Here is a 19,874-nt window from a genome sequence, read left to right as displayed (position 1 = left end):
GATGGTGCAGCAGGGATAGTGCCTCGTACGTGAGGTGATGGTGCTGCAGGGATCGTGCCTTGTACGTGAGGTGTTGGTGCTGCAGGGATCGTGTCTCGTACGTGTGGTGATGGTGCTGCAGGGGTCGTGTCTCGTACGTGAGGTGATGGTGCTGCAGGGATCGTGTCTCGTACGTGAGGTGATGGTGCTGCAGGGATCGTGTCTCGTACGTGAGGTGATGGTGCTGCAGGGGTCGTGTCTCGTATGTGAGGTGATGGTGCTGCAGGGATCGTACCTTGTACGTGAGGTGATGGTGCTGCAGGGATCGTACCTTGTACGTGAGGTGATGGTGCTGCAGGGATCGTGTCTCTTACGTGAGGTGATGGTGCTGCAGGGATAGTGCCTCGTACGTGAGGTGATGGTGCTGCAGAGATTGTGCCTCGTACATGAGGTGTTGGTGCCGCAGGGATCGTGTCTCGTACGTGTGGTGATGGTGCTGCAGGGGTCGTGTCTCGTATGTGAGGTGATGGTGCTGCAGGGATAGTGCCTCGTACGTGAGGTGATGGTGCTGCAGGGATAGTGTCTCGTACGTGAGGTGATGGTGCTGCAGGGGTCGTGTCTCGTATGTGAGGTGATGGTGCTGCAGGGATCGTACCTTGTACGTGAGGTGATGGTGCTGCAGGGATCGTACCTTGTACGTGAGGTGATGGTGCTGCAGGGATCATGTCTCTTACGTGAGGTGATGGTGCTGCAGGGATAGTGCCTCGTACGTGAGGTGATGGTGCTGCAGAGATTGTGCCTCGTACATGAGGTGTTGGTGCCGCAGGGATCGTGTCTCGTACGTGTGGTGATGGTGCTGCAGGGGTCGTGTCTCGTATGTGAGGTGATGGTGCTGCAGGGATAGTGCCTCGTACGTGAGGTGATGGTGCTGCAGGGATAGTGTCTCATACGCGAGGTGATGGTGCTGCAGCGGTCGTGTCTCGTACGTGAGGTGATGGTGCATCCAGCCTTTGTCTCGTACGTGAGGAGACCGCTCTCAGTGGACACTCATTTATTTTTGGTATCAGTCGCTCACGGTCTTCACGCTGCTTTGGTTTCCAGTTGGCGTCTTGTGACCTCGTAGACGTCTGTAAGATCCTGGATGTGTTGCTGGACCTGTGTTGGGGCAGAATTGTAGTTAGTAGACTGAACGCAGCTCATTAGATCCCCTTCATCCTCCTCGTGTCTTGCATTCGTGGCTGCTCCTCACGATATGGGTGGTCAAGTGCAGATATGATCTCGTGTGCCCTCCCGTCATCTCATGATAAGTGGCCACCATGTAGACCCTCACCATCTCCAGCTGTGTCACGGGGTCCTTTGTGGCGACTTTCCTGTCCAGGACAGTGATACGATGGAGGAGGTTCTGTGCTGCCATTTTTATTGTGCCGATCACAAGGGTCTTCTTTGTGGCCGTATTCTGAATGTGCATCCAGCGTGATTCCTGCAAGGAGAGAAGAGTAAAACAGCAGCTGGTACATCAGCCCCTGGATCCGGACCCTCAGACACCAGCGCTGCTGTCGAGGGTGGGGAAGGGGGTTATTGGTCACTGTGCAGTGGTCCTGGTGGTCCCGCAGGAGGCCCCAGCAGTGAGTCCTGAAAACCTCAGCATTGGTCCTACGGTTCACCGGCATCATGTGCGCAAGACAGCAGTGGTCTCTTTATACACAGCGACTACACGAAGAACTACATTACCCAGCATCCATCCTCACCAACACAAGTCGCTGGTTCTGAGCTTCGTCCAAGTTGCTCTGTAGTTGGCCCAGCTGGTTGTCGAGCTGCAGCAACTCATCGCATTTCTCCTTCAGGAAGGTGCAGAGTTGTCCTCTGGTCTGGTGGATAGAAGCCTGCGCCTCCTGCACGGCCTGCTGGAGATAATGGGAGGCGTCCACCAAGGTGTAGAACCGGCCGAGGACGTCCCCCAAGGACCGAAACTGAAACGAGACGAGATTCAGCCAATGACTGAGGCTCCGAGTCCTGTGCACCCCGATGTGTGTACACTATACACTACCGAACTGCACCAGCCAGAGGCACGTTATTGGTGCTAATCTGCACCTGGTGCTTATTTCTTCTATTATCTGACAATCCCCATGTAACTGGCTCCTAACTTGACTTTGCCGTTCCAAAGTGACTGAAACCCTCCGGCAGCAGGTTGTCCAGATGAAGGCCAAAGGAGTGACCCTATCAGCCATAGCAAGAGAAGTTGGTTGTTCCAAGTCTGTGATTTTGAGAATATTGCATCTTTACAACATCCCAAACTCTTTCCAGTCCCCCAAGAAGGCTGGTTGCCCTCAAAAGACAAATGCCAGAGAGGAGAGGATAATGCGGAAAATCTCCATAGAGAGGACAGGATAATGCGGAGAATCTCCATAGAGAGGAGGGGATAATGCGAAGAAACTCCATAGGTGATCATTTCCACACTGCAGCTGGAATTGCTCGGCAGTTCCACACTGAACAGGGTAAGGATCTGTCTCGTCTTAAGCTGGGTTCACACTAAACGACAGCGACAACGACGTCGCTGTTACGTCACCATTTTCGGTGACGTAACAGCGACCTTGTAAGTCGCTGTTATGATCGCTGCTTAGCTGTCAAACACAGCAGAAGCAGCGATCATAAGGTCGCTGTGCTACATGTGCAGAGAGCAGGGAGCCGCGCTTAGCGCTGGCTCCTTGCTCTCCTGCAGCACACATCGGGTTAATTAACCCGATGTGTGCTGCAGCTACATGTCACAGTTCAGAGAGCAGGGAGCCGCGCTTAGCTCTGGCTCCTTGCTCTCCTGCAGCACACATCGGGTTAATTAACCCGATGTGTGCTGCAGCTACATGTCACAGTTCAGAGAGCAGGGAGCCGCGCTTAGCGCTGGCTCCTTGCTCTCCTGCAGCACACATCGGGTTAATTAACCCGATGTGTGCTGCAGCTACATGTCACAGTGCAGAGAGCAGGGAGCCGCGCGCACTGCTTAGCGCTGGCTCCTTGCTCTCCTTGCTACAGTATACATCGGGTTAATTACCCGATGCGTACTGCAGCCACATGTCACAGTGCAGGAGCCGGCACTGGCAGCAAGAGCGGAGGCTGGTAACCAGCGTAAACATCGGGTAACCAGGGAAAGGTCTTCCCTTGGTTACCCGATGTTTACGCTGGTTACAGCTTACCGCAGCTGCCAGTGCCGGCTCCTGATCGCTTCATTTCGTCGCTCTCTCGCTGTCACACACAGCGATGTGTGTGTCACAGCGGGAGAGTGACGACCAAAAAATGAAGCTGGACATTCAGCAACGACCGGCGACCTCACAGCAGGGGCCAGGTCGTTGCTGGATGTCACACACAGCGACAGCGACGGGACGTCGCTGCAACGTCACAGAAAATGGTGACGTAGCAGCGACGTCGTTGTCGTCGTCGTTATGTGTGACACCAGCTTTACAGTGTCACGATGTGTAAGAGCATTTGGACTGAAAGCCCACTCTGCAGTGACCAAACCTCTCATTAGCAGAAAAAATCACAAGGCTAGACTCCCCTTTGGTGAGGAGCATGTTGTGTGGACAGAGAAGTGGCCACAGGTCATTTTAATGATGAAAGCAAGTGTAATTTATTTGGGTCTGATGGGAAACATTATCAGCATCCACAAACTGGGAAAAGACTGAACCCAAAGTGTGTTAAGAAGTCAGTGAGAGGCGGTGGAGGAAGGGTCATGGTTTGCCCACTCTTACCCTCTTCTAGTGGCACGGTGCGCCCCTTACCCTGCTCTAGTGGCATGGTGCGCCCCTTACCCTGTTCTAGTGGCATGGTGCGCCCCTTATCCTGTTCTAGTGGCATGGTGCGCCCCTTACCCTGTTCTAGTGGCATGGTGCACCCCTTACCCTGTTCTAGTTTCACGGTGCGCCCCTTACCCTGTTCTAGTGGCATGGTGCACCCCTTACCCTGCTCTAGTGGCATGGTGCACCCCTTACCCTGTTCTAGTGGTATGGTGTACCCCTTACCCTGCTCTAGTGGTATGGTGCACCCCTTACCCTGTTCTAGTGGCATGGTGCGCCCCTTACCCTGTTCTAGTGGCATGGTGCACTCCTTACCCTGTTCTAGTGGCATGGTGCGCCCCTTACCCTGTTCTAGTGGCATGGTGCACCCCTTACCCTGTTCTAGTGGCATGGTGCACCCCTTACCCTGTTCTAGTGGCATGGTGCGCCCCTTACCCTGTTCTAGTGGCATGGTGCGCCCCTTACCCTGTTCTAGTGGCATGGTGCGCCCCTTACCCTGTTCTAGTGGCATGGTGCGCCCCTTACCCTGTTCTAGTGGCATGGTGCACCCCTTACCCTGTTCTAGTGGCATGGTGCACCCCTTACCCTGTTCTAGTGGCACGGTGCGCCCCTTACCCTGCTCTAGTGGCACGGTGCGCCCCTTACCCTGCTCTAGTGGCACGGTGCGCCCCTTACCCTGTTCTAGTGGCACGGTGCACCCCTTACCCTGTTCTATTGGCACGGTTCGCCCCTTACCCTGCTCTAGTGGCATGGTGCACCCCTTACCCTGCTCTAGTGGCATGGTGCACCCCTTACCCTGTTCTGGTGGCACGGTTCGCCCCTTACCCTGCTCTAGTGGCATGGTGTACCCCTTACCCTGCTCTAGTGGTATGGTGCACCCCTTACCCTGTTCTAGTGGCATGGTGTACCCCTTACCCTGCTCTAGTGGCCTGGTGCACCCCTTACCCTGCTCTAGTGGCATGGTGCTCCCCTTACCCTGCTCTAGTGGCATGGTGCACCCCTTACCCTGCTCTAGTGGCATGGTGCTCCCCTTACCCTGTTCTAGTGGCATGGTGCGCCCCTTACCCTGTTCTAGTGGTATGGTGCACCCCTTACCCTGCTCTAGTGGCATGGTGCTCCCCTTACCCTGTTCTAGTGGCATGGTGCGCCCCTTACCCTGTTCTAGTGGTATGATGCCCCCCTTACCCTGTTCTAGTGGCATGGTGCGCCCCTTACCCTGCTCTAGTGGCATGGTGCGCCCCTTACCCTGCTCTAGTGTCATGGTGCTCCCCTTACCCTGCTCTAGTGGCATGGTGTACCCCTTACCCTGCTCTAGTGGTATGGTGCACCCCTTACCCTGTTCTAGTGGCATGGTGTACCCCTTACCCTGCTCTAGTGGCCTGGTGCACCCCTTACCCTGCTCTAGTGGCATGGTGCTCCCCTTACCCTGCTCTAGTGGCATGGTGCACCCCTTACCCTGCTCTAGTGGCATGGTGCTCCCCTTACCCTGTTCTAGTGGCATGGTGCGCCCCTTACCCTGTTCTAGTGGTATGGTGCACCCCTTACCCTGCTCTAGTGGCATGGTGCTCCCCTTACCCTGTTCTAGTGGCATGGTGCGCCCCTTACCCTGCTCTAGTGGCATGGTGCTCCCCTTACCCTGTTCTAGTGGCATGGTGCGCCCCTTACCCTGCTCTAGTGGCATGGTGCGCCCCTTACCCTGCTCTAGTGTCATGGTGCTCCCCTTACCCTGTTCTAGTGGCATGGTGCGCCCCTTACCCTGCTCTAGTGGCATGGTGCGCCCCTTACCCTGCTCTAGTGGCATGGTGCTCCCCTTACCCTGCTCTAGTGGCACGGTGCGCTCCTTACCCTGCTATAGTGGCACGGTGCGCCCCTTACCCTGCTCTAGTGGCATGGTGCGCCCCTTACCCTGCTCTAGTGGCATGGTGCGCCCCTTACCCTGCTCTAGTGGCATGGTGCGCCCCTTACCCTGCTCTAGTGGCATGGTGCGCCCCTTACCCTGCTCTAGTGGCATGGTGCGCCCCTTACCCTGCTCTAGTGGCATGGTGCTCCCCTTACCCTGCTCTAGTGGCATGGTGCGCCCCTTACCCTGTTCTAGTGGCATGGTGCGCCCCTTACCCTGGTCTAGTGGCATGGTGCGCCCCTTACCCTGGTCTAGTGGCATGGTGCTCCCCTTACCCTGCTCTAGTGGCATGGTGCACCCCTTACCCTGTTCTAGTGGCATGGTGCGCCCCTTACCCTGCTCTAGTGGCATGGTGCGCCCCTTACCCTGTTCTAGTGGCATGGTGCGCCCCTTACCCTGCTCTAGTGGCATGGTGCGCCCCTTACCCTGCTCTAGTGGCATGGTGCTCCCCTTACCCTGCTCTAGTGGCATGGTGCACCCCTTACCCTGTTCTAGTGGTATGGTGCCCCCCTTACCCTGTTCTAGTGGCATGGTGCGCCCCTTACCCTGTTCTAGTGGCATGGTGCACCCCTTACCCTGCTCTAGTGGCATGGTGCTCCCCTTACCCTGCTCTAGTGGCATGGTGCTCCCCTTACCCTGCTCTAGTGGCATGGTGCGCCCCTTACACAAAACCAGAGCATGGTCATCAATAGAGATTACATTATTTCTGAAAAAAGTAACTGACCAGACATTGTTCTCTAATTTTGATCTCCAGTGTATAAAGAGCACCCAGTGTACGGATCTGTATACTCTATATATACAGCATAGCCATCTGGAGATAATGGGAGGTGTCCATAAAGGTGCAAATCCAACCAAGGACATCTCCCGAAACTGAAACTGAAACAAAATTCATCCAATGACTGATCAAACTTCACCAGCCAGAGGCTCCACAGCAAGTCCAGTGCACCGCAGATCTATATACTGTATATAAACAGCACCCGATGTACCACTGATCTGTATACTGTGTATACAGGACCCGGTGTACTCATGATCTGTATACACTGTAAATACAGCACTGTCCCCATTGTTCTGCTGATCTGTATACACTATATATAGAGCACAGCTCCTGGTGTACTGCTGATCTGTATACACTATATATAGTATAAAGCTGTGGACAAAGAAGCGCAAATAGGGTATTACCCCAATAAAATGGGGTGAGGGAAGGGGAGTGAATACTCACCAGATGGAGTTGTGCAAGTCACAACCCCTTTGACAGCATGTAAATCGTTAATCCAGGCAGCAGCCACCCGCCGGCAGATAACAGAGAACAATAGAGATAGGCATTATCACCTATCTCTATTGTTCTCTGTTACACTATATATAGAGCACAGCCCCTGGTATACTGGTGATCTGTATACACTATATATAGAGCACAGCCTCTGGTGTACTGCTGATATGTATACACTATATATAGAGCACCGCCCCTGGTGTACTGCTGATCTGTATACACTATATATAGAGCACAGCCTCTGGTGTACTGCTAATCTGTATACACTATATATAGAGCACAGCCCCTGGTGTACTGCTGATCTGTATACACTATATATAGAGCACAGCCTCTGGTGTACTGCTGATCTGTATACACTCTATATAGAGCACCACCCCTGGTGTACTGCAGATCTGTATACACTATATATAGAGCACCGCCCCTGGTTTACTGCTGATCTGTATACACTCTATATTCAGCACACCACTGGTGTACTGCTGATCTGTATACACTCTATATAGAGCACCGCCCCTGGTGTACTGCTGATCTGTATACACTCTATATAGAGCACCGCCCCTGGTGTACTTCAGATCTGTATACACTATATATAGAGCACCACCCCTGGTGTACTGCTGATCTGTATACACTATATATAGAGCACCGCCCCTGGTTTACTGCTGATCTGTATACACTCTATATTCAGCACACCACTGGTGTACTGCTGATCTGTATACACTCTATATTCAGCACACCACTGGTGTACTGCTGATCTGTATACACTATATATAGAGCACCGCCCCTGGTTTACTGCTGATCTGTATACACTCTATATTCAGCACACCACTGGTGTACTGCTGATCTGTATACACTATATATAGAGCACCGCCCCTGGTGTACTGCAGATCTGTATACACTATGTAAATCTCAGCGTTGGTTCTTAATGTTCTTCTTTAGACTCTACCTATAAAGCCTTGTTCTCATTAGTGTATGGCGCCAGATGTGAGCGTGATCCGAGTCCTTTACTGTGATGCGATCTTGTGATCAGATCACAGGTTTGGAGAAGAGATTAATTTCTCCATCTCCCCCATTGTCTGTCTGCATACATCGGACCGATGTCACCCGAGTGCAGTCCGATGTTTCACAGGCACCATAGACTTGTATGGGTGCGTGTGATCGGATACACACTGCCACACAACATGCTGCAATCTTTTTTTCTTATGCATCATTTTTTAACACTGAGGTGAGTGTAATCTGATGTTTTATTGGTATTGACCACATGTGGCAGCGTGGCCTAATGCTGGAGCACACAAGGCAATACCAAACTAATCTGGAAGGATCTGATACATCCACTGGTTTTCCAGATTATTCCATAAGTGATTGAAATGTTGCAAAATTTTTGGACAATTCAAAGTTGTGCAACATTTTTTGACTGTTGTTATTTTTAAGTTCATCTACCTAGGATAGCTCAACAGTCCCACCTCTCCTTCTCTCCGTGGATTCCTCTACTGTTCCAACTATTTTTCTCTCCTGGATCGCTCCACTGTTCCACCTCTCTTTCTCTCCATCGATCCGTTCGCTGTTCCACCTCTCGTTCTCTCCGTGGATCACTCCACTGTTCAACCTCTCGTTCTCTCTGTGGATTGCTCTACTGTTCCACCTCTCATTCTCTCCTGGATCGCTCCACTTTTCCACCTCTCGTTCTCTCTGTGGATTGCTCCATTGTTCCACCTCTCGTTCTCTCTGTGGATTGCTCCACTGTTCCACCTCTCGCTCTCTCTGTGGATCACTCCACTGTTCCACCTCTCATTCCCTTTTGGATCGCTCCACTGTTCCACCTTTTCGTTCTCTCCGTGGATCACTCCACTGTTCCACCTCTCGCTCTCTCTGTGGATTGCTCCACTGTTCCACCTCTCATTCTCTCCTGGATCGCTCCACTTTTCCACCTCTCGTTCTCTCTGTGGATTGCTCCATTGTTCCACCTCTCATTCTCTCTGTGGATCGCTCCACTGTTCCACCTCTCGTTCTCTCTGTGGATTGCTCCACTGTTCCACCTCTCGCTCTCTCTGTGGATCACTCCACTGTTCCACCTCTCATTCCATTTTGGATCGCTCCACTGTTCCACCTTTTCGTTCTCTCCTGGATCACTCCACTTTTCCACCTCTCGTTCTCTCTGTGGATTGCTCCACTGTTCCACCTCACATTCTCTCCTGGATCGCTCCACTTTTCCACCTCTCGTTCTCTCTGTGGATTGCTCCACTGTTACACCTCTCGCTCTCTCTGTGAATCACTCCACTGTTCCACCTCTCATTCTCTTTTGGATCGCTCCACTGTTCCACCTTTCTTTCTCTCCTGGATCACTCCACTTTTCCACCTCTCGTTCTCTCTGTGGATTGCTCCACTGTTACACCTCTCGCTCTCTCTGTGGATCACTCCACTGTTCCACCTCTCGTTCTCTCCTGGATCACTCCACTTTTCCACCTCTCGTTCTCTCTTTGGATTGCTCCACTGTTCCACCTCTCATTCTCTCCTGGATCACTCCACTTTTCCACCTCTCGTTCTCTCTGTGGATTGCTCCACTTTTCCACCTCTCGTTCTCTCTGTGGATTGCTCCACTGTTCCACCTTTCGTTCTGTCCTGGATCGCTCCACTGTTACACCTCTCGCTCTCTCTGTGGATCACTCCACTGTTCCACCTCTCGCTCTCTCTGTGAATTGCTCCACTGTTCCACCTCTCATTCTCTTTTGGATCGCTCCAGTTTTCCACCTCTCGTTCTCACTGTTACACCTCTCGTTTTCTCCTGGATCGCTCCACTTTTCCACCTCTCGTTCTCTCCTGGATCACTCCACTGTTCCACCTCTCGCTCTCTCCTGGATCACTCCACTGTTCCACCTCTCGTTCTCTCTGTGGATTGCTCCACTGTTCCACCTCTCGCTCTCTCCTGGATCACTCCACTGTTCCACCTCTCGCTCTCTCCTGGATCACTCCACTGTTCCACCTCTCGTTCTCTCTGTGGATTGCTCCACTGTTCCACCTCTCTCTCTCTCCTGGATCGCTCCACTGTTCCACCTCTCGCTCTCTCTGTGGATTGCTCCACTGTTCCACCTCTCGCTCTCTCCTGGATCGCTCCACTGTTCCACCTCTCATTCTCTCACCTCCTCTGATGCTTCCATTGTGCACTGCAGAAAGTCACAGAACTTGTTGTATTGTTTGATTTGGGCTTGGATCTTTTGCTTCCTTTTGACCAGTGATTGTTGCGACTCCTGCAGGACACGCAGTTGCTGTTCCCTCTGGTTACAGATTTCTCGGGCTCTCCTCGCTTTCGCCTCTGTTTGCCGACATTTCACCTCATTCTCCTGTAACTCAGACAAGCTGAAGATGGTTAGAGAGGACGCAGCCCCCTCATGTCCCATAGCTCTCTACACCTCAGCGTTGGGGGCTCTACCAGGACGTAGAAGGATAGTCAATATAATGTAATATCATTCCATGAGGGAAACCAGACACATCTCAGTATAGAGAATGATAATCAAATGTGGAGAGAAAAGACCGGGCACCACAGACGAGCGTCAATCAGCTCCGCACTGGTCTAAGGAACCAGACATGGGACACCTATCCCGGAGCTGCACGCTCAACGACAGACCACAGCGCGAAAATCCAGATCCAACACAGTAAAGCGGAAAAAAGCAGCAACTCACCGGGGATGAGATCAAGTCTTCTTTATTGTGCAAACATGGGTGACATGTACGGGGCCTAACCCGTAGAAGCGCCACACTAGCGCAAAACGGTCACCATTGTCCGAGGCTTCGGCTCCCCTCCCTGCACAACATGTCACCCGTGTTTGCACAATAAAGAAGACTTGAACTCATCTTTTTTCCGGTATTGGATCTGAATAGAGAAAGATGGCCGTCAGGCTGCGGAGGTGTCCGCTGTCTTAGGAAGCTGCTGTAAACAGGGGTGGGGTTCAAAATGTTAACATGTTCCCTGTTTGTGTTTGAAAACGACGCCTATTTTACAACTACGCCACACGTGGATGGCACACCGAAGCCGAAGGATGACTGAAGCAGCCACAGCCATATATCTGCAAGTAACCACCGAAGCTGAGGGATGACTGAAGCAGCCACAGCCAAATATCTGCAAGTAACCACCGAAGCCGAGGGATGACTGAAGCAGCCACAGCCAAATATCTGCAAGTAACCACCGAAGCTGAGGGATGACTAAAGCAGCCATAGCCAAATATCTGCAAGTAACCACTGAAGCTGAGGGATGACTAAAGCAGCCATAGCCAAATATCTGCAAGTAACCACCAAAGCCGAGGGATGACTGAAGCAGCCACAGCCATATATCTGCAAGTAACCACTGAAGCTGAGGGATGACTGAAGCAGCCACAGCCAAATATCTGCAAGTAACCACCGAAGCCGAGGGATGACTGAAGCAGCCACAGCCAAATATCTGCAAGTAACCACCGAAGCCGAGGGATGACTAAAGCAGCCATAGCCAAATATCTGCAAGTAACCACCGAAGCCAAGGGATGACTGAAGCAGCCACAGCCAAATATCTGCAAGTAACCACCAAAGCCAAGGGATGACTGAAGCAGCCACAGCCAGGGATGACTGAAGCAGCCACAGACAAATCTGTGCAAGTAACCTTCGAAAGTAACCACTGAAGCCGAGGGATGACTGAAGATGCCACACCAAATATGTGCAAGTAACCACCGAAGCCAAGGGATGACTGAAGCAGCCACAGCCGGGGATGACTGAAGCAGCCAAAGCCAAATATGTGCAAGTAACAACCGAAGCCGAGGAATGACTGAAGCAGCCACAGCCAAATATCTGCAAGTAACCACCGAAGCCGAGGGATGACTGAAGCAGCCACAGCCAAATATCTGCAAGTAACCACCAAAGCCGAGGGATGACTAAAGCAGCCATAGCCAAATATCTGCAAGTAACCACCGAAGCCAAGGGATGACTGAAGCAGCCACAGCCAGGGATGACTGAAGCAGCCACAGACAAATCTGTGCAAGTAACCTTCGAAAGTAACCACTGAAGCCGAGGGATGACTGAAGATGCCACACCAAATATGTGCGAGTAACCACCGAAGCCAAGGGATGACTGAAGCAGCCACAGCAGGGATGACTGAAGCAGCCACAGCCAGGGATGACTGAAGCAGCCACAGCCGGGGATGACTGAAGCAGCCACAGCCAAATATGTGCAAGTAACCACCGAAGCCGAGGGATGACTGAAGCAGCCACAGGCAAATATCTGCAAGTAACCACAGATGCCGAGGGATGACTGAAGCAACCACAGCCAAATATGTGCAAGTAACCACCGAAGCCGAGGGATGACTGAAGCAGCCACAGCCAAATATGTGCGAGTAATCGTAAAGGCCAAGGGATGTCTCTGGATATCACGACATACAGTTAGAGCGCTTCTGCTTTCCTGGAGAATCCCTTTCAATATTCCGAATGTGTCTAGTAAAATTAAGAGGATCCCTACCTCCCGGGCGGGCAGTGCGCCAATCACTGCAGTGTCTCAGAGGATGCCCTACAGCACTCACATGACATTACAGCGTACACAGCGCTCACACGACATTACAGCGTACACAGCGCTCACACGACATTACAGCGTACACCGCGCTCACACGACATTACAGCGTACACCGCGCTCACACGACATTACAGCGTACACAGCGCTCACACGACATTACAGCGTACACCGCGCTCACACGACATTACAGCGTACACAGCGCTCACACGACATTACAGCGTACACCGCGCTCACACGACATTACAGCGTACACAGCGCTCACACGACATTACAGCGTACACCGCGCTCACACGACATTACAGCGTACACAGCGCTCACACGACATTACAGCGTACACCGCGCTCACACGACATTACAGCGTACACCGCGCTCACACGACATTACAGCGTACACCGCGCTCACACGACATTACAGCGTACACAGCGCTCACACGACATTACAGCGTACACCGCGCTCACACGACATTACAGCGTACACAGCGCTCACACGACATTACAGCGTACACAGCGCTCACACGACATTACAGCGTACACCGCGCTCACACGACATTACAGCGTACACAGCGCTCACACGACATTACAGCGTACACCGCGCTCACACGACATTACAGCGTACACCGCGCTCACACGACATTACAGCGTACACCGCGCTCACACGACATTACAGCGTACACCGCGCTCACACGACATTACAGCGTACACCGCGCTCACACGACATTACAGCGTACACAGCGCTCGGCGTGCAGCCCACTCTGGAGGGGAGTTTGCTTTTATTTTACTAGACACATTAGGAACATTGAAAGGGGGTTATCCAATATCACTTTACAGCAGAGCAGACCACCAGAGCAGCCTGCGGAGGTGCCGGCAGCACAATGGGAGGACCTTATTTTGCTATTTAGGACAATCTTTCCCTTTTGTGCAAATATTCAAAGCTTTATAAATTCCTCAAGAAAAGGACTTCGGTTACATGATGAATAATAGCCCTCTTATAGAGGCAACACTAGGGCCACAAAGGCAGTTAGGCAACGAGGTGCCGGCTGTCAATCAGTGTGACGTTGGCTTTCCGGGCAGCCACAGAGCAGAATGGATGAGAAGCTGCCACCCTGTTACTGCAACATCAGTAACCCCTTGCTTCTTCCCCATTTTACGTTTGTCAGCCATCTTTGTAACATTATATCTATGCAGCTCTGGCTCAGAATCGTCTTTTTTACCTAATGTACTGTACATAATACAATAATTCAGCTGGAAAGTTAACCCCTTCTTCAGGAACTTTATGCATGCCTCCGCAGTCAAGTAAAGCTATCTGATGACATTTCTGGCATGACTCAGCATCTGGCCACTTGTGTGGGGGGTGAAGTGTTCTTAATTAGGCCAGACTTATGGGTCCTATTGTTTGTTAAAGTTAACCATTGTCTATTCCCAGACTGATCGGAGCCCTTTTGTCTGTAAATGGGGATTCCCTCAGCCCCTTTGACTACATCATTCTGAGGAAAATTATGCAGTCAGATTGAACTAGCAAAATATGAGAGAGCAGCCATCTCCACCAGTCCTGTAAGATACAATACCCTGAAATGAGAACTGAAAGCTATAAAAGGGCCTTGTTCCTGACACCATTATTATTATTCTACAGGATTTCAGCCTAAGATCCACGACTAGTGGGATAGGCCACACTTGGCATTGTCCTCGTCAGGTGATAACACATGGTGCACAACAAGGTATGAAGGGTCTCCTCAAGCCAATATATCGCGCTGCGTCTGTGGACGGCCCCTCCCAGAACCAATACAGTGAGATCCAACCATTGTTTATCCTGCACTGGCAGACTTTCAGCACCGTTATCACTTTATCTACTAGAATATTCAGTTATTACTGTGGCATGGGAATATTCCAATATATTAATTAGAAAGTATAGAAGCCATGTTTTATATATAAGATCCCTGCCAGGCTGGAGTCTGAGCCTCTTGAGAAATCCCGGCACCTCCACGCTCGGCTGCGATTACTGAGGTTATTAATGGTCGTCTGAGAAAGGTTCTGCCCTGAATGTCATCAGGATCCGCTGCCGGCAGCTCCAGTGTAATCACTGACCAATAACGGCCATGGAAGGCGAGCCTGGAGACACTGCAGCCACAGGAGACAGCATTGAGATGTTGTGGGCCAAAGGAGATGAGCACGGAGATGCTGCAGTCATGGGAGACAAGCCCAGAGACGCTGCAGCCATGGGAGACAAGCCCAGAGATGCTGCAGCCATGGGAGACAAGCCCAGAGACGCTGCAGCCACGGGAGACAAGCATAGAAACTCTGCAGCCGCGGGAGACTAGCACAGAGATGCTGCAGCCACGGAAGACAAGTCCAGAGATGCTGCAACCACGGGACACAGGCACAGAAACTCTGCAGCCATGGAAGACAAGTCCAGAGATGCTACAGCCACGGGAGACAAGCACAGAGATGCTGCAGCCACGGGAGACGAGCACAGAAACTCTGCAGCCACGGAAGACAAGTCCAGAGATGCTACAGCCACGGGAGACAAGCACAGAGACGCTGCAGCCGCGGAAGACGAGCACAGAAACTCTGCAGCCGCGGGAGATGAGCACAGAGATGCTGCAGCCACTGGAGATGAGCACAGAAACTCTGCAGCCACTGCAGCCGTGGGAAACAAGCACAGAAACACTGCAGCCGCGGGAGACAAATCCAGAGACGCTGTAGCAGCGGAAGACATGCAAAGAAACTCTGCAGCCAGGGAAGATGAGCAAAGAAACTCTGCAGCCATGGGCGACAAGTCCACAGATGCTGCAGCCGCGGGAGACGAGCACAGAAACTCTGCAACCGTGGGAGACAAGTCCAGAGATGCTGCAGCCAGGGGAGACTAGCACAGAAACTCTGCAGCCAGGAGACCGGAGCACAAAAACTCTGCAGCCAGGGGAGATGAGCACAGAAACTCTGCAGCCGCGGGAGACGACTCCAGAGATGCTGTGGGCCACAGGAGATGAGCCCAAAGACGCTGCAGCCACAGGTGACTAGAATGGACATGCTGTAGCCATGGGAGACAAGTTCAAAGATGCTACAGACCATGGGAGACAAGACTGGAGACGCTGCGGGCCCTGGAAGACAAGCCCGGAGACGCTGCGGACCGTGGGAAATGAGTCCGGAGATGCTGCAACCATGGGACATGAGCTTGAGATGGTGCGGGCCACGGGAGACAAGCCAGGATATGCTGTTGCCCACAGGAGAAAGCCCAGAGATGCTGTGGGCCACAAGAGATGAGCGTGGAAACACTGCGGCCCACGAGAGATAAGCCCGGAGACATTGCGGGCTGCGAGATAAGAGTCCAGAGATGTGGTGGGCTGTGGGAGACAAGCTCGGAGACACTGTGGGCTGCGAGATACAAGTCCAGAGATGTGGTGGGCTGTGGGAGACAAGCCTGGAGACACTGTGGGCTGCGAAATACGAGTCCAGAGATGTGGTGGGCTGTGGGAGACAAGCTCGGAGACACTGTGGGCTGCGAGATACAAGTCCAGAGATGTGGTGGGCTGTGGGAGACAAGCCTGGAGACACTGTGGGCTGCGAAATACGAGTCCAGAGATGTGGTGGGCTGTGGGAGACAAGCCCGGAGACACTGTGGGCTGCGAGATACGAGTCCAGAGATGTGGTGGGCTGTGGGAGACAAGCCCGGAGACACTGTGGGCTGCGAGATACGAGTAAGGAGATGTGGTGGGCTGTGGGAGACAAGCCCGGAGACACTGTGGGCTGCGAGATACGAGTCCAGAGATGTGGTGGGCTGTGGGAGACAAGCCCGGAGACACTATGGGCTGCGAGATACGAGTCCAGAGATGTGGTGGGCTGTGGGAGACAAGCTCGGAGACACTGTGGGATGCGAGATACGAGTCCAGAGATGTGGTGGGCTGTGGGAGACAAGCCCGGAGACACTGTGGGCTGCGAGATACGAGTCCAGAGATGTGGTGGGCTGTGGGAGACAAGCCCGGAGACACTGTGGGCTGCGAGATACGAGTCCAGAGATGTGGTGGGCTGTGGGAGACAAGCCCGGAGACACTATGGGCTGCGAGATACGAGTCCAGAGATGTGGTGGGCTGTGGGAGACAAGCTCGGAGACACTGTGGGCTGTGAGATACGAGTCCAGAGATGTGGTGGGCTGTGGGAGACAAGCCCGGAGACACTATGGGCTGCGAGATACGAGTCCAGAGATGTGGTGGGCTGTGGGAGACAAGCTCGGAGACACTGTGGGCTGCGAGATACGAGTCCAGAGATGTGGTGGGCTGTGGGAGACAAGCTCGGAGACACTGTGGGCTGCTGCTTTGTAATCACCGACCAGATGTGCTCGATAGGAGAAAGAGAAGTTCAGAAGTTTGCATAATTTTGTTTCCATTTTTCATCATAGGTGATTTCCAGAATTCCAGCTCCTCCTTCCTGGTGTGGTTATTACAGTGCTGGGGAGAGTCTGCAGCACGGCCTCATCATATACAGTGTATATACGCACACAGTTCAGCTGTTATACCCACACTCACCAGTATGAGGCGCTGGTTTCTCAGTAATTGGTCTTTCAGCTCTGCCTCCTGCACACGTAGCTCCTCCCACCGCAGGGTGACTTCTTCCATGTTGGAGTGAAAGTCCTGTATACAGTAACCCATGTTAGCTGCTAGCGCCACAGAGGCCCTTACCGACGACATCTCTATCTGGAAGGAGCTGTGATCATCCTGAGTCACCTGGTTCATCAGAATACTGATCCAGGCAGGGAATAGATGACGAGGGAGAGGACGGCCCACAAAGTAAAGAGGACCATGGGGGAGAGTGAGGAGAAGAGGACCAAGATGGAGAAGCACATGAGGTGACGAGGACCGTAATGGGGGAGAGGTGAAGAGACGAAAATCATGTGGAAGAAGGACCGTAAGGGGGGGGGGGAGGAGGAGAAGCAAATGAGGTGACGAGGACCATAGGGGTGAAGAAACGAAGACCAAGTGGAGGAAACATGAGGTGACAAGGACCGTAGGGGGTGAAGAAACGAAGACCAAGTGGAGGAAACATAAGGTGACGAGGACCGTAGGGGGAGAGGAGACGAAGACCAAGTGGAGGAAATGAGGTGACGAGGACCATAGGGGGTGAAGAAACGAAGACCAAGTGGAGGAAACATGAGGTGACGAGGACCGTAGGGGGAGAGGAGACGAAGACCATGTGGGAGAAACACATGAGGTGATGAGGACTGTAAAGGGGGAGAGGTGAGGAGACGAAAATCATGTGGAAGAAGGACAATAAGGGGGGGAGGGGGTGAAGAGAAGCGGACCATGTGGGAGAAGCACATGAGGTGATGAGGACCGTAGGAGGGAGAGAGGAGATGAAAACCATACGGGAAAAGTACACAAGGTGATGAGGACCGTGGGGGTGGGTGGAAGGAAGTGAGGAGACGACCATGCCAGGTGAAACATACGAGATGATGAGGACTGTGGGGGAGGGGGTGTGAGGAGATGAAGACCATGCAGGAGAAGCACTCGAGGTGATGAGGACCGTGGGTAGAGTGAGGAGATGACCATGCGGGGGAAACACATAAGGTGATGAGAACTGTGGGGGGGTGAGGGTGAAGAGATGAGAACCTTGCAATGAGAGCACATAATGTGATGAGGAGACCATTGGGGGTGAGGAGATGAGGACCATGCAGGGGTAACACACGAGGTCTTATGGGGAGGTTGCGGAGACGAGGACTGGGCAGGGGGAACACATGAGGTGACAAGAACAAAGGGGGTGAGGAGACGAGGACCATGCGGGGGAAACACAAGAGGAGACGAGTACCGTGGGGTGTGGGTGAGGAGGAGAGGATGCTGTGGGGGGGGGGGGCAAGAGGTGACGAGGACTATGGGGGGGGGGAGACGAGAACCATGCGGTGTGAACACACACTGTGACGAGGACCGTAGGGAGGGGTGAGGAGACAAGGACCATGCAGGGGAAACACAAGAGGTGACAAGGACTGTGGAGGGGATGAGATGATGAGGACCATATAGGGGAAACACAAGAGGTGACAAGGACTGTGGAGGGGATGAGATGATGAGGACCATATAGGGGAAACACAAGAGGTGACAAGGACTGTGGAGGGGATCAGATGATGAGGACCATATAGGGGAAACACAAGAACCGTAGTGGTGGGAAAGGAGGGGTGAAGAGGCCAAGGACCATGAGGGGGAAACACACAAGCTGACTAGGACTGTAGGGGAGGGGGACACACGAGTTGTCAAAGATCAGGGGGGAAGGAGTGTGAGATGTGTGGGGGTCTCATGAGGTCTCACTGCTGTCTCGGTCCTCAGCGATTCTTGCATATCACGATCCTGTTGCCGTCTTTCCAGCAGTCGCAGGGTCCACGGAAGTCGTCCATGAATCGGGGGGAGTCTCCTACACAACAAGGAGATAATGAAGAGACCATAACGCACAACAATGGGGGCAACGGAGGACGAACCTGCGGAGCTGGGGTCCTCCCTGCAGCTCGTCATGTCTGATCACATCCATGGTGCAGAGGCCAAGAGCCAGCAACTGCCACCAACTGCCACCGGACAGCAAGACAGCTGCAGCTATACACACCCCCTGTATACACCACACCCCCATATACACCATACCCGTATACACCACTCCGCCGTATACACCACACCCTGTATACACCACACCCGTATACACCATGCCGCCGTACACGCCACTCCCCAGTATACACCACTTTCTCCTATATACACAACACTCCTGTATACACCACACACCCATATACACAACACCCCTGTATACACCACTTCCCCCTGTATACACCACATCCCCGTATACACAACACCCTCATATAAACCACTCCCTCATATACACCACACCCATATACACCACACCCATGTACACCACACCCCCATATACATTATACACCAACTCCCTGATAACAAGGCCCTTTGAGTAGGTCTTTGGAAGTGACTCCTGGTGAGGAGGCCCCTAAGCCTGAGTGTCCTCCTGGCCGTCAGGAGAGGGACATCACTCACCAGAGAGGCAGTCTGGGCCTCTGTACTGAGAATGCCCCAATGGTTCTGCAGATTGCGTCTTATGTCCACTGGTTATTAAAATCTGTGACTAGGCGAAGAGGTTGAATGTGGTTCAAGGTGCGGGTGGCCAGTAATGTGTGCTGTATTTTATTCTCCGGTTTTGCACCCCTTGTTTGCCCGCTGCTCTATATCCTCACTCCTGATGAAGCCGCTGGTCAGCCATACACGTGGGGCATCTGGCGGCCTCTCCTCCGCTCTGCAGTACACTATCAGGCGTAGTCAGTGTGTTTTGCTTTGTCTGGGCACCCCTTGTTGCCCGCTGCTCTATAGCCTCACTCCTGATGGAGCCGCTGGTCAGCGATACACGTGGGGCGCCTCGTGGCCTCTCCTCCGCTCTGCAGTACACAATCAGGCGTAGTCA

The 19,874-nt window shown here is 52.9% G+C and overlaps 1 protein-coding gene across 1 annotated transcript; it reads right to left on the bottom strand.

Moving 5' to 3' along the window:
• Positions 1–1,026: 1,026 nt before the first annotated feature.
• LOC142246861 (coiled-coil domain-containing protein 42-like) lies at positions 1,027–18,950 on the bottom strand. Its single transcript, XM_075319912.1, has 7 exons — positions 18,901–18,950; positions 18,734–18,836; positions 16,967–17,071; positions 10,063–10,263; positions 1,728–1,949; positions 1,310–1,459; positions 1,027–1,134 (listed from the first exon to the last, which is right to left on the bottom strand). Exons 1-7 carry the CDS (start codon positions 18,948–18,950, stop codon positions 1,060–1,062), a joined length of 906 nt encoding a protein of 301 aa, XP_075176027.1. The 3' UTR covers positions 1,027–1,059.
• Between the last annotated feature and the right edge of the window lie 924 nt (positions 18,951–19,874).

The sequence above is a fragment of the Anomaloglossus baeobatrachus genome, chromosome 7, assembly GCF_048569485.1.
Source record: "Anomaloglossus baeobatrachus isolate aAnoBae1 chromosome 7, aAnoBae1.hap1, whole genome shotgun sequence".
Taxonomy (NCBI): domain Eukaryota; kingdom Metazoa; phylum Chordata; class Amphibia; order Anura; family Aromobatidae; genus Anomaloglossus; species Anomaloglossus baeobatrachus.
This window is presented reverse-complemented; position numbering and strand designations above follow the sequence as displayed.